Source organism: Octodon degus, unplaced genomic scaffold, assembly GCF_000260255.1.
Source record: "Octodon degus isolate 3935 unplaced genomic scaffold, OctDeg1.0 scaffold00002, whole genome shotgun sequence".
NCBI lineage: Eukaryota > Metazoa > Chordata > Mammalia > Rodentia > Octodontidae > Octodon > Octodon degus.
The window spans coordinates 24,536,392-24,550,673 of NW_004524578.1; the positions used below are offsets into that span (position 1 = coordinate 24,536,392).

The following is a 14,282-nucleotide window of genomic DNA, read 5'->3' on the forward strand; positions in this document are numbered from 1 at the left end:
TTTTTTTTTTTTTTTTTGGCAGTATAGGGGGTTGAACTCAGGATTATTCCACTGGGCTATCTCCCTAGCCTCACCGATAAAGTTTCAAACTATGCAAAAATTCAGAAAAAATATTTACATGTGATTCTACAAGAAAAACATTTCTGAATTAATTTTAAGCTCTGATATTTTTCCAATGCTTAACAAAAAAACCTCACTGATTCTCTCTATGCTATCTTTTGAACTTAGTGATACATAATTTAGGCAACAGCTTTTAAAAATGGTAACTTCAAGGACTGGTGATACAGCTAGAAGTAGAGTGCATGCTTAGCATGTACAGGGCCATAGGTTCAATCATGGAGTGGGCATGGCAGGGACAATAGGGACACATGGGAGACAGGCAACACATAGGAGGAGCAGGTGTGTAAGTTTGAGGCCAGCAAGGGCTACATAACAAGCTTAAGGCTGACCTAGACTACACAGAGACCTTTTTCCTTCAAACGAAAAGATTAGTGAGTGCTATTATTTAATTAGAAAGAATTAAGGCAAAGCAAATACACAGAGCTGAGGATTGTAAATGAAATGTTACTTGCATCTGGTAGATAAACAGGTATCTAAATGGCTCAGTCAATTGTTTAAGGCTTCTGTACATTTTAGTTTTCTTATACACAAAAGGAATATAACAATATCTATCTCACAGTACTGCTGTGAGAAATAAGTTAGCACATACAAAGCATTTGGAATAGTGCCTAGCACATTTAAAGTGCCAATAGCTGTTAGCTACTATTATTATACATCCCATTTTAAAGGGAACCAGTAAGAAGCACTGTTAAAATGAGTATAATTTTATGGAGCAGAATTGGACAACCTCAATTCCAAGAGGTCCTACATCTAGATAGTACCCTGGTTCATGAATGTTTTTGTTTGCAAACAATCTGGTTCATAAACAGAAGTGTTTTGCAAAATTTTGTGTTTTTGTTAGCAAACTCTACATCGGGTAAATAAACATGACCAAGGCCATCTTTCCCACACAAAGAGAAATATGGCCATCTTCCAAAACTGTAGAACAAAATGAGTTTGTGAACTAAAATATTACTGGAATCCATTCTTTTGGAAGAGGGAAGGTAATGACTCTTCAAGTTGATAGTTTTGCCAATTAGGATTTTCTTAACGTCAGTATCAGAGCACAGTGACAAAACCCAACCTCCTCCAAGAAAGGTTCAGGCAAGCCAGTAGAGGCTTCATTGTCATAGTGCACTGAGTTGTTTTACTCATAGTTTGGTCTCATAAAGTTTTGGTAAGAGGTTGATGAATGCTCGGGAGAGGTGTTTTATTTTGTGGACTTATCCCACGACTTTCCCAATGAATTATAACCCTAGCTTTGATACAGAGTCTTATTAGGTTGCCCAGACTAGATTCAAACTCACAATTCCTTGCCTTGTCCTTCCAGAGGGCTAGGATTAATTATAGATGTGGGAACAAGTATTTGTAGGTGGATGAATCTAGGGATGAACAGATTAATACTAACACATAAAAATAAAATTCATGTAAAATTTTAACTATATTAAATAGACCTCATTTGAGAGGGGCTTCTTTTTTTTAGGGGGGGGGCAGGCCTAGTGGTACATGCCTGTACTCTTAGCAATTAGGAGACTAAGGTAGTAGGATCACAAGTTTGAGACCAGGCTAGGACTATGAAGTTGAAAACAAGGTAGGCCTAGACTATATAGTGAGACCCTATCTCTAAAATGGAGGGGAAGGGCAAGAGAGAGGGAAATCTGTTTAAAGAGCTCAAGTTGCATAAAGTAAAGCTTAATTCATTAATATAGATGACATACTATAATTTTTTGATGAAGCATAACGTTCAATCAAGTAAAACTGACCATTTTGTTTCTACATATGCTTACATAAGTATACACAAACTTCTGATTTGTCCATGCTAGTACTTTTGACATTTAAAGTCAAAGAACATTTTGGTGATATACAAACATCTTTAAAACTGTAAGGTTCAAAGAGAATGAAACCTTCAATTTAATAAGTTTACTAATAAACTATCACCTCTTAAACATATTTTTGGCTACTATACAAGAATATTCCACAAAGTCTATTTTTTTAATGAACTGCTAATTTTGAAAGACATATTTTAAAAGAAGGAATTCCACCTGAAATACATTTTCTTTTTTTGTGCAAATAGAACTAGAAGTTAATCTGTATCTTTCTTTTTTAAATCTAAAAATTAATGATTAGCCATACTAATAAGGATGGAAAATTAAAATTACTATGTAACATTTTAAATGTTATTTGCAGTTATCAAAATAATTGTTCTTTACTAAACTTCTGTCCTCGATATTTATCTATGACTCCAAATGTTATTTATAAGGCATAAACATACATACATATTACTTTTGTACAACAAAATTATGTCTGATGAAATTCAACCATTAAAAATGCTTTTTGGGGGGCTGGGGAGATGGCTAAGTGGAATAAGCGCTTCCCCGGCAAGCGCAAGGGTCTGAGTTCAATCCCTGGTTTTGCAAATAAAATAAAATAAAATAAAATAAAATAAAATAAAATAAAATAAAATAAAATAAAAATGCTTTCTGGATGGTAGTATGTCAGAATTTATGGAATGAGAAAATGTAATTAGCTTTTTACTATAAAATTTTCATTTAAACGATTTTCTTCTTGGAGCAAGTAAGTTAACTTTTCTAGGAAAGTGTACATCAAAGACAGAAGCCACTGACATCTAATTCTTTTTTTATGGTATAAAACTTATCCTAAGCTATAAAATTTCTAAAAAACAAACTAAAGTAATAGGAAGAGGATGAACTCTGCTAATCATGGAGCATTCTACCCACCTCCCAGTCCCCAACTTTCCCATAAAAGGAACCTTTACCAATAAAACAAAGCATCTTGTGTAAGCAGCTCCCTATAAGATCCTCTCTCTCTCCTTAAGTGCTTACCACAATCTGATTTCTGGACAGCTGACCCAAAGTCTGATGATTTTACTGATCTTCAGAAAGCCACTGACTGGCTAAAGTCTTATTGGTGAACAATCAAAAACTCAGATTCCCCTGCCATACTTTACAGAATTGAGGAGTTGGACAACACAGTTACGTTTGGCTGCACTGTGGTGAAACATATGAGGTATCTTCTTTTTGTCTTCAAACAGCCACATTTGGGCTGAGTAGCTCTATTACATCTTCAAAAAATTGAGCTCCAGTTCTTGATGGAGATAGAGGAAGGTCATTGAGGAGGTGTTTCAGCTCAAGAGCTAAGTGAAAAATGTCTTTTGATTCAGTCCTGCTTGTGGATAGAAGTCATCTTCTGGATGGAAGAGGGAGTGAGATGACCTACAGTCTTGAATTGGTGGATCTGCAGGAACAGAAACTAAATACAGTGGAGACCTCTTAACTGAGTAACACCATGAGATGGATTTCCTGAAAATGTGTCAATATAAACTAAATATACAGATTTAACATGTGCATCATAGAAGTGATCATGCACTTGTTTTTCCAGATATCAAATGCATTTTTACCATTTATGAATAAATACTTTCCCAATAACTACTTATAAAACAATTTTCAGGAAAAAAAAAACCTAGTTAAACAAAACACCAATTCCAAGAAAAATCTATGCATTTTGCCTTTGTGAGTGCCATACCCTATTTTAAAGTTCTTCATTCAAATGACCGTATCCATATACAAGAAGCTGTAATATGTTTACTCCATACAGTGTTAGTACATTAACTTTTTTATTTTTTTGGTGGGTACCTGGAAGAACTCAGGACCTTGTGCTTGCCAGGCAGATAATATACTACTTAGCTATATCCCCAGCCCAGTACATTAACTTTTTTTTAAAAAAAATTATGTATTTAGTATAGGGTCTACATGGTCTCACTACAGATCAGACTCATAGTGATCCTCCTGTTTTCAGCCTCCCAAGTGCTAGGATTACAGGCAAGTGCTACCACACCCAGTCTCAATCACTGTCTCAGTGTACCCTGGGGGCAGGGCTGGCATGGCATATCATGCCAGGGATGGAACCCCTGTCCCTGCTTTTTTACCTCTGTCCCTGCTTTTTTGTCTTCTTGTGACAGGGTCTTACTAGGCAGTTCAGGCTGGCCTTGAGCTCACTTTGTAGCCTAGGCTGGTCTTTAGCCTCCCAAGTGCTGGGATTACAGGTGTGCACCACCACACCTGACTTACATTGACTTTTTCTTTTCATGGTACCAAGGATTGAACTCAGGACCTCGCGCCTGTCAGGCAAGCATTTATTCCACTGAGCTATCTCCCAGGCCCCTAACTTTTTTTTTTTTTTTTTTTTTGGTGGAACTGGGGATTGAACTCAGGCCCTTGCACTTACTCTACTGAGCTATCTCCCCAGCCCCAAGGCCCCTAACTTTTGAGATGGATGTTTTTTATTTTTGTTATTGCCTAATGAAATTAAATTCATATATATAAAATTTAGACTTCAATAATCTACCTGCTCAAAAGTTCTAACACTTTCATTAATCAAGTTTATTCCTATATATCAAAGAGTATGTATCATGAAGTCATGTACTATCTATTTGGGTTTTTTTTTTTTTTCTAGACAGGGTTTCACTATGCATTTCAGGCTAGCCTTGAACTTACTGTGTAGTACAGGCTGACCTCACAATGATCTTCCTGCCTCAGCCTCCTCAGTGCTGGGATTACAGGCATGTATCACTATACCAAATATTTAATATTCCACGGGCAATATTTAAATGTGAATAGTGGCCACTTCGAAGTCTCCTCAAGCTTTGATCTGGGGGAATAACTACAAAAGCTCACAACCAGATTTCTGTGGACCTAATTAAAATTTTCTGTATATGGTAACAATTTTGATCAGCATTTAATTACTTGCTTACATTTAGGATGTAAATTTACTGTATATACTCTCATAATTATTAGATCATGTGTCAGCAAACTATGGCCCTACTAGCCAAACCCATCCCTCTACTCATTTTATAAATAAAGTTTTATAGGAACACAGCCATGCTTTTTGATTTATGGCTATTATGGCAGAAAAAGTACTGCAACAAAGACCACAAAACCTAAAATATTTACAACCGGCCCTTTGTATCAAAAGTCTGCCAACTTTTTATACAGAAGATTAAGCTATATGTACAACAATTTACCCTTTAAATTATTTTTTGAAATAAAAGAAATTAGATATGGGCCAACCATAACAACCTTACAAAAAACAACAACATCAACAAAAAGTCTCATCTGGTCTTCATTCAGATAAAGAAATCTGATCCTATATTAAGTGAAAAAGAAAGGGGATGTGGGTAGAGGAGAAGAGACAGAATATAATACTATGGAACTGACATTGAATATGTATTCACTAAAATACAGTTAATTTTGTTAAGCAAATTTTACCTCCAATTTTAAAATAAAAGAGTATATACAGTATTTTACAGGCTTCTACCTTTAAGTGGGCCACATTACAGTACAGTGGTTAAATATGTTAAGTTACATCTTACCTAATAATGTGGTTTCTCCAAAATCTCTTAGATCATCACAGACCCTTGTGTATATTTCTTCTTTGCCAGTAGATGGAGACAACACCACTGAAAGTTTAAAAGACATCATTCCCTGTTTAAAGGGAGCTTGCTGGTCTGAAAAAACTAGGGGAACCCTAACCCAAAGATTTCTTCAGTAATTTTTTTTTTCTTTTAAAAAGCAAAGAATATCTGGCTATGCCAAAACCAGAAATCTAAGGGAATATATTCAATGTTAACTATGGACATACTCAAAAATTCACTAAAAGAGAACTAAAGTCTATCCCTGATGTAGTAAATAATAAATCATAGTATTAAAACAGAACCACCTCTATAGCTTGGTTATTATGATTTAGATAATTTCTTTTTCAGTTTCAGAATAGAGAATATAGAGTTCTTAGAATTCCAGAGGTAGATGTAGTGAAATATTAGTCAATATGTACTGCTATAAGTCTTCAAAATAAGACAACTATCCAGATCCACATTAAAATAATAAGAACTTTTAAAAAGATAAAAGAATTAAAGCAGAAATAGTGAGGACAATAAGAAAAAAGGATTCAATTTTATGGCCCAACTTTCCAGGTTTCTTATTTCACTATTAAAAATTACACAAACAGACCCAAAACCATCTGAAGTAAGTTATTTTCAAATGTGAAAGCTTAAGAAGTCATCTCTAAATCAGTATTTATCTATAGTTTTCAAGTAGCTTCCTTTCCAAACTCAAAGCCCTAAAGCCACTATTTTCAAACACTATCTTGAAAATAAACAACACCAAAACATCAACCAGGTATTGAGCTAAAAAGCAAAAACTAAGTTATTACTTTTCATGGGCAATAAACAAGAGTAATAACCTATTTATTAAAGAATGTCTTAGTAACACAAAAAAACTGCCTTAAAGTAATAATCAGCTAAAAGAGAAAACTGAAACATCTTAAAATCCTTTATGTATGTTTTGCCTATCCTGATTATAACTAAAATTAGTGTATATAAAAGGGGAGTAATTGTAGTGTTCAGATATTATCATGCCTTTAATCCCTACCTTCATTAAATTAGAACTGATAATTACTGCTAAAATAAATATTTTTGACTCATTACTAGACAAATTTAGTAAAGTACCCCAAAGCATAAACTTCTATGTTTTGTAATTCCGGAGACACCAACTACTGTCTGCCAAGAAAACTATAAGCACATTCTAACTGCTTAGGAAGAGCACATAAACAACCACAAAACCTTTCCATCATCCACACAGTAAATGCTTTGTGGGTCTACAGAGTGAATCGTGAGATTGGCTTCCCTATGATAAACCACAAACTTTTTTGACCCTTCCCCAATCTTTCAACAACTGGTATATATGAATATAATGCTAATTAAATAACAGAACAGCCAACATGGAAAAGTACTTTTCACTTAAGATAATCTTAAGACAGAGATCTTTAAAAATATGGCCAACACAAATATTCTGCATGGTTCCCTGCCCATCACACAAATGACAGAAATACCGAACTCTAGGTAAGGCAGTAACTAGTAGAGTATCTTTGACTTAAGCTAGGATTTTACAGATTATATTGCTATGAGAAATTAAAAAGACCAACAAGGAATGAGTTTTCTTTCTATTAATTACATTGGGATGGGGTGGGGGAGACAACACCATCAGGTGTTATAACATGCTCCTCTTAAGGATCTATATCAGTGCTCTGCCTCCACCTGCTGGCAAACAGATTATGAAACTAGCGATATCACTGGGTAAGAAAAGTTAGTGTTCTTTTGTTAACAAATTAATATTTTATGTAACTATCTAGCATGTATGCTACTTTGTGTTAACAAAGACTGATGAAATCCATCAGGAAATTTATAGACAAACACATTGAACATCACATTAAAGTTGTTTTTTTTCCCCTTAAAATGTGACCTAAGAGGCCAAAAAACAAGTTAAAAAATTGTTTAATTACCTGATATATCACATCTTGGAAAAGGACTGGAAAAGTAAGTGCTGCATCTTCTAGCTCATTTAGACTACAATGCACTAGTGTTTCATCCTTCAAATAAAAAAAAAAACATGTTGAATGAAACTGTATTAAAAGAAATGTCAAATAATAACTTTATGTAATCATGATTACAAAAAACCATTAAAGTATCCATTCATATGCAGAATTTTACACCCATATATTATTATATGTGGTATAGCAATTTAGGCTAGGAGTCACTTATTCTCAAATGTATCAATAGTTCCTGGAACAATAAACAGTATCACCATTATCTGGCAACTAATCAGAAATGTACATAAGTTCTCTGATATTAATAATAAACTATTATTCTGATATTAATAAGAAACTCAGTGGAAATAGAGCTTAGCATTCTCTGACTTCACAATCTATTCAGGTGGTTCTGATATATTGTCAGGTTTGAGAACCAATGTTTTAAACTCTGAAGTTGGCAACTTTCCATTAAAATTACTCATATGTTTTACACTTAGCAAATTTACGTTTAGAATCTAATCATTCATAATACATAAAATATACGTGTATATACATGTATACATATAGTTAACTTATATTTGATTACCAAATCATGTTTTCTCATTAAGAGAGAAAGAAAACAAGATTTCTTAAATGTAAATATTTGTATTTATCAAGTCATAAATGCTTAAAAACAAATGCAAGGCTTTCACTATATTAAGTGACAGGATTTTTTTGTTTTGTTTTTATTGTACTGGGGAATTGAACTCAAGACTTTTGAATTCAGCTAAATCTTTAACCCTTTTATTTTTAGATAGGCTCTTGCTAAGTGACCCAACTGGGTTTGAAATTTTGATCCTCCTTCCTCAGCTTTGCAGAGTGCTAAGATTTCAGGTTGTGCCACCACATCCAGTTGTTTTTTTTCTTTCTTTTAAATAAAGCTGCTATTCCCTACTCCTAAAATTTCCAATGCGCTGAAGGTAAATTAAAGTATGAATGACCACCACTTTTGATTCCATATCTCATTATTAGCTGATATGTTCTTTCAACTTAAATTAAACTTTGAGGATGCAAGGAGCAATAAATACTATACTAAAGCTATGCTTCCTTCAACTGCCAATAAACTACAGACACATTTCAAGTATTCTGTTAGCATATTAAGAAACAAGGGCAAGGGCTTGAGTTCAATCCCCAGTTCTGCCAAAATAAAAAAAACAGAGACAGGATAGAGCAGAGAGAGGAGAAAGAGGAGAGAGAAGAGAGAAGAGAAGAGAGAACAAAGACAGACCTTATGATCCAGGCAAAGCTTTCATGTATGTCTCTTTGGCCAGGTAAAGGCTATAGCAATGAATTCTCAAAACACAACTATATATTAATTAAAAACTTGAAAGAATTGTCTTTACCCTATGCAAACTAAACCATATTCTAATTACAGGGTACAAGTGACAAATTTTAAAAATGAAGTATTTTCCTCTATAATATTCTTTTTGCTAATAAGAGAAAAGTGTAAGCAGGTGGTAAATGCAATGACTATATATTAAATTGTGTTAGTAAAAGATATGATATCAGTTTCAAACCTCTTGGACTCTAAGGTGGAGGTTTTTTTTGTTTTGTTTTAATTATTTTTCATTTGTTGCAGTAATGGCTGGGGACTGAACTGCAGGGGCCTTCACATTGAGCTACAACCTTTTATGTTTTAGGAAGTTGCTAAATTGCCCAGGATGTACTTGAATTTGGGATCCTCTTACTTCAGTTTCCCACAGTGCTAAGTCAATGTGTGCTACCACACCCAGCTAAAATACAATTTCGTTTTTTCCCCAGAGAAGGTCTCATTATGTAGTTCAGCCTGGCCTCAAAATTGTAGGGACCCTCCTGTCTCAGCCTCCTAAATGCTGAGATTACAAGTATGTGCCACCACACCCAGCTAAAATATAAATTTTAAATCACATCAAGAGAGCTTATTAAAGGCTTTAGTGACCTGTCTGAAGAGATTAAAATTGGATCACTTTGACACTATTATTTGTTGGTATTAGATAATGTGCAACAATAAAAACAGGAAAGAGTGTTCTTGTAGTTAACTTACTGAGACCCAAGTTATATTTAATCATTCAAAGAAATATAGGAAACTTGACAGAACAGAGGAAATCTAGGCTATTTCTCATGAAATAAAATTAGAATATTTTGAGAGATAATAAGCAAATCACGGGCGAGGGGGGGGGTGTAACATGTCTAACACATTAAAGCCCTGGATCTCTAGGACTGCAAAAATAAAAAGTCTGATTTATTCTAAAAAAAGAGTACCTGACCCAAACTAAACAGGAGATTCTTTTTTTTTTTTTTTTTTTGCGGTACCAGGGATTGAACTCAGGACCCTGCACTTGCCAGGTAAGTGCTTATTCTACTGAGCTATCTCCCTGGCCCTAAACAGGAGATTTTTGCATTAAATTATACTTAAAGGCATTTCAGAACACCTAGGATAGAGACCCTCTTCCACCCCCTTGGGACACCCCCCACCACTCTGCAGCACCTCTCCCACCCTACCTGCTGAGAAGGAACTTCTGCTGAGTTCCAGGAACCCCCAGATCCAGTTCTAGCCCAGGCCCAGTGAGTGTGTGGGAGAGCTGCCTCTCCCCCCTACTCCATCTTGTCCCCTCCAGACTCAGCTCAGGCCTGGCACACAGGCCTGGGTGAAACCCTGCAGCGGTAATCCCTGCAGAGAGTGTAGGGGACAGAACCACCAAGCTAGTCCAGGAGCAGAACATCTTGCCAGAGGGGCACAACTGGTTCACCCCCAAGGGCAGCAACAGGAAAGAGCTGAGCACAGCAGCCAGACCCAAGCCAGGCACAGCTGGTTAAATCCAAACTTTGCAGATCTGCACCTGAACTTCAGTAGGTGCTAAGGTTATAACTGCACCAAACACCTACAACAAAGGTCAGAAGACAGTGCTACAGAACACCTAGGATATATTTATATTTATATTAAGTGTGATCATTACTCAGTCATTCAAATCCTCCCCCATCCCAGTACTAAAGATTGAACCCAGGAGTGCTCTACCACTGCGCTGTATTCCCAGGCGTTTTTGTTATTTTGAGACAGGGTCTTAAAAGTTGCCCAAGTGGGACTCAAAATTGTGGTCCTCTTGCTTCAGTCTCCCTCAATGCTGGGATTAAAGGTGTGCACGACTGCACCAGCTTTCTCTGTATTCTTTTAGGTATTCTAAAAGAGAATTTCTCTTCTTTTTACTGCTATGTAATATACTTACCAGATCTAAAACTAGGGAGAATTCTGGTGTGCTTCTTGTTTTCAATGGAAGAGCAGGTTTCCTATTTAGCTGTTCTTCTGTCAGTGGTGGAACATGTTTGATGAAATAATAGCTATAAACCAAATATTATGAGAATTTCAACATTTCTTCATAAAGCATAATTCTAAATTCAGCCTATTTAAAAACCTTTACATAAAGCACACTTAACCAAGTTAAGTAAATTTACAAAACGTGTGTAGAAGTGGCAAAATGCCAACTGAATCTCCCTAACTCAGTAAAAGTAATTATCTACAGCTCATGTCCTTTATAAAATAGATGTTTGTCACTTACAATGAGATTACTTTCTGATAAACTCATCTTAAATTAAAAACATAAGTTGAAAATACATTTAATATACCTAACCTACCAAATATCAATACTTAGCAACAAAGTACAATGTAGGGCACTGATTGTCTTCCTTATCACATGGATGACTGAGAGTTGCAGATGGTTCAGCATCACAAGAAAGTATTCTATCACATACTGCTGGCACAGGGGGCAGAAAAACAAAACACTTCAAAGTAAGCTTTGTATTGCAAATACACCTTTTTTGTACCATTACAAAGATGAAATATTAAGGAAAGAAAGAAAAAATTTTAAACCACAAAAACAACTCACGGGTCAAATACTTCCCAGTCTTCTTCATAGGTGGCCTCTGCATGGGCTGATGAATAACCACTCTCTGGATTTACTGGTGCTATTTAATAAAGTGAAAGGAAAATGTTACCTTTTATCAGGAAGTACATACTTCTACTCTTTCTATAACACCTCTTCCCAAGATTCTGTGTATTTTCAGTTGACAGAAATAATATGTAAACCAAATTTAAAAGCAAAATTAATGGGCCGGCCAAATAGCTCAGCAGATTAAAGCACCTGCAAGCAGGCACAGAGTCCAGGGTTCAATCCCCTGGCCTGCAGTACCGGCCATGCCCCTGGGGCGCACTGAGATGGCAATTGAGACTGGGCATGGTAGTGCACGTCCTATAACCCCAGCTCTTGGGAGGCTATAAACAGGTGGATCACTATGAGTCCAATGTAGCAGTGAGGCCCTGAACACTCTGTAGACCCTTCCCTAAAATACAAGAGACTAACCAAAAAACAAAAAAACCCACAATAAAAGCAGAATTAGTAACAGAAATAACTCTACATCTAAGGGAAAAAATTACCCCTACACACAAAATGGCAACCTACACAGTGATTAGAACGAAGATCCCTATCAGCTAAGAAAAAATTTACTACTAACTAGAAAAATAATGCTCCACAAATTTAATTTCTATCTGAACAGGGTTTATATGTCATAACTATAAAGATTTTAAAGTGCTCTTGTAGAAATAATACATCTTGCACATATAGGCTGTCAAATGAATATAGGCAGACAATAGATTCAAATATGGTTTTAAGTTCTAAGATCTATTAGAACAATCTTTTAAGAAGTACCAAGCTAGGCATGGTGGCACACACCTGTAATCCCAGCATGGGGGAGGCTGATGCAGGAGGTTGTTTGCAAGTTTGAGACCAACACTGGGTTACAGAATGAGCTCAAGGCCAGCCTGAAATGCACAGCGAGACCCTGTCTCAAAAAGACACCCCCTCCCCCACAAAAAAAGTCCATTAAGGGACTGGGATATAGTTCAGTGGTAGAGAACTAGATCCCCAGCACCACCAAGACAAAACAGTCTATTATCCTATCATTTGCAACAATGAAGATGGAAGCTAAGATCAACAGGTTAAGTGAAATAAACCCAGGCATAGAAAGACAACTAAAACATGATCTCATATTCAAAATCTAAAAAAGTTTATTTCACCAAATGTTGGTTATCAGAAGCTGGTGGAAGTCAGGAGAAAAGCTGATCAAGCTATAGCTAGAAGCAAAGAGTACACAGGAGGGTGAACACAGTTAACAGTAATGTGCTATACATTTCAAAAGGCTAGAACAAAGGATTTTTGAATGTTTTTATTACTAAAGGAGTGATAACTTCATTTAAAGATACAGTGTATGTATGCATTGATCATTATAGGGAACACCTCATTAATACCAAGTTTTTAATGTATCAATTAAAATGCTTTTTTTTTTTTTTGGTGGAACCGGGGATTGAACTCAGGTCCTTATGCTTGCCAGGGAAGCGCTTATTCCACTGAGCCATCTCCCCGGCCCCCAATTAAAATGCATTTTAAAAAACAGTTCATGAATCTCATTGAAGGCTTATTTTAAAAATGTATGTACACCGTCTTAGGACTTTCAAGGCTACCAATGATCTTTATAAGCTAAGAAATTCTGCTTTCTGTTTGGTGATGTAGCTCAGCAGTAGATCACTAGCTTAGAGTGCATATAGGTCATTGGTTCAAGACCTGGGGGGTGGGGGTAATCTTTCTTATGAAGTAATGTTGCTTTATATAGAAATCATTGCTTTAGAAAATTTACCTTATTTCTAACTTACAAGCAACTTTAATCAAGAAGCAATTCTAAGGTGGGTGTGCTGGCACACACTGTAATCCCAGCACTGAGGAGGCTGAGAGAAGAATTGCCAGGCTTAAGGCCAGCCTGGGCTACACTACCCAGTGAGGTCAAGGCCAGTCTGAACTATACAGTGAGACTCTATCTCAAAACAAAAACAAATGAGGTAAATCTATATTCCATGCCACATAATTCATACTGTTTAAAATAAGACCGCATCAATTAATAACACTCTAGAATTATACTAAGAATTTTTTAACACAACAATTATAACTTAAATTGGAGAGAATAAAAGTTCCTTACAAGGAAAGCAGGTATTATGTCAGAGACAAAAAGTTTAAGGTGGAGCGGGGCCGGGGAGATGGCTCAGTGGAATAAGCACTTCCCTGGCAAGCACAAGGGCCTGAGTTCAATCCAAAAAAAAGTTTAAGGTGGAACCCAATGAAACGGCTGTAATCACTCTATAGAAATGGACTGTTGGTAGAGAATAGTCTTTCTAACCCTTTTTACAATTATGATATATCTTCTTAGACAAGGTCATCTAGTAGGCATGTCCAATGTATCACATCAGATATAGTCAGCTGTAACAAATTACACCAATAATGGTTTATTAGCACCAAGGGATAAAGGAAACAATCTTCCAATTACTATAGTATTTCAAATTCCTGTAACTTCGGAGAAAGGAAAGAATATACGGAGTTCCTACAAACTAAGTAGTTTCCATATTTCATCACTTTTAAACCTTTAAAACCTTGTATTTTATTTATTTTTTAAGTGTCTCATTACGTTGCCCAGGATGGTCTTAAAGTCCTGGACTGCGTGGTTCTCCCACTTCTGCCTCTGGAGGACCCAGAACTACTGGCTTGCACCACTGCACCCAGCTTTTCACCTTTTTAAAAGTAAGCAACTGGCAGAGCCAGCCTGTTGCCTTCTTGTTCTTTTGACTACTCTCTCAAAGTTGGAAAAAGTAGTACTTTTGTGCTCTTTTTCAACTTTCCTTACTTTAGTTTCTTCTCTTTTTTTAGTTTATTTTCATATTTATCTTTTTTTTGTATCCCTTCTCA

General features: G+C 35.9%; 1 protein-coding gene across 3 annotated transcripts in view; it reads right to left on the bottom strand.

The window, feature by feature from the left end:
- Window positions 1-14,282, bottom strand: part of Ctdspl2 (CTD small phosphatase like 2) — a 91,906-nt gene that overhangs the window by 16,294 nt on the left and 61,330 nt on the right. For all 3 annotated transcript variants that reach the window (XM_012514042.2, XM_004623347.3, XM_023710903.1), the window contains exons 6-8: window positions 11,382-11,460; window positions 10,725-10,836; window positions 7,456-7,542 (exon numbers count right to left, since the gene is read on the bottom strand). In XM_012514042.2, coding sequence (XP_012369496.1) covers window positions 7,456-7,542; window positions 10,725-10,836; window positions 11,382-11,460 — 278 coding nt within the window. The remainder of the gene's footprint in view (window positions 1-7,455; window positions 7,543-10,724; window positions 10,837-11,381; window positions 11,461-14,282) is intronic.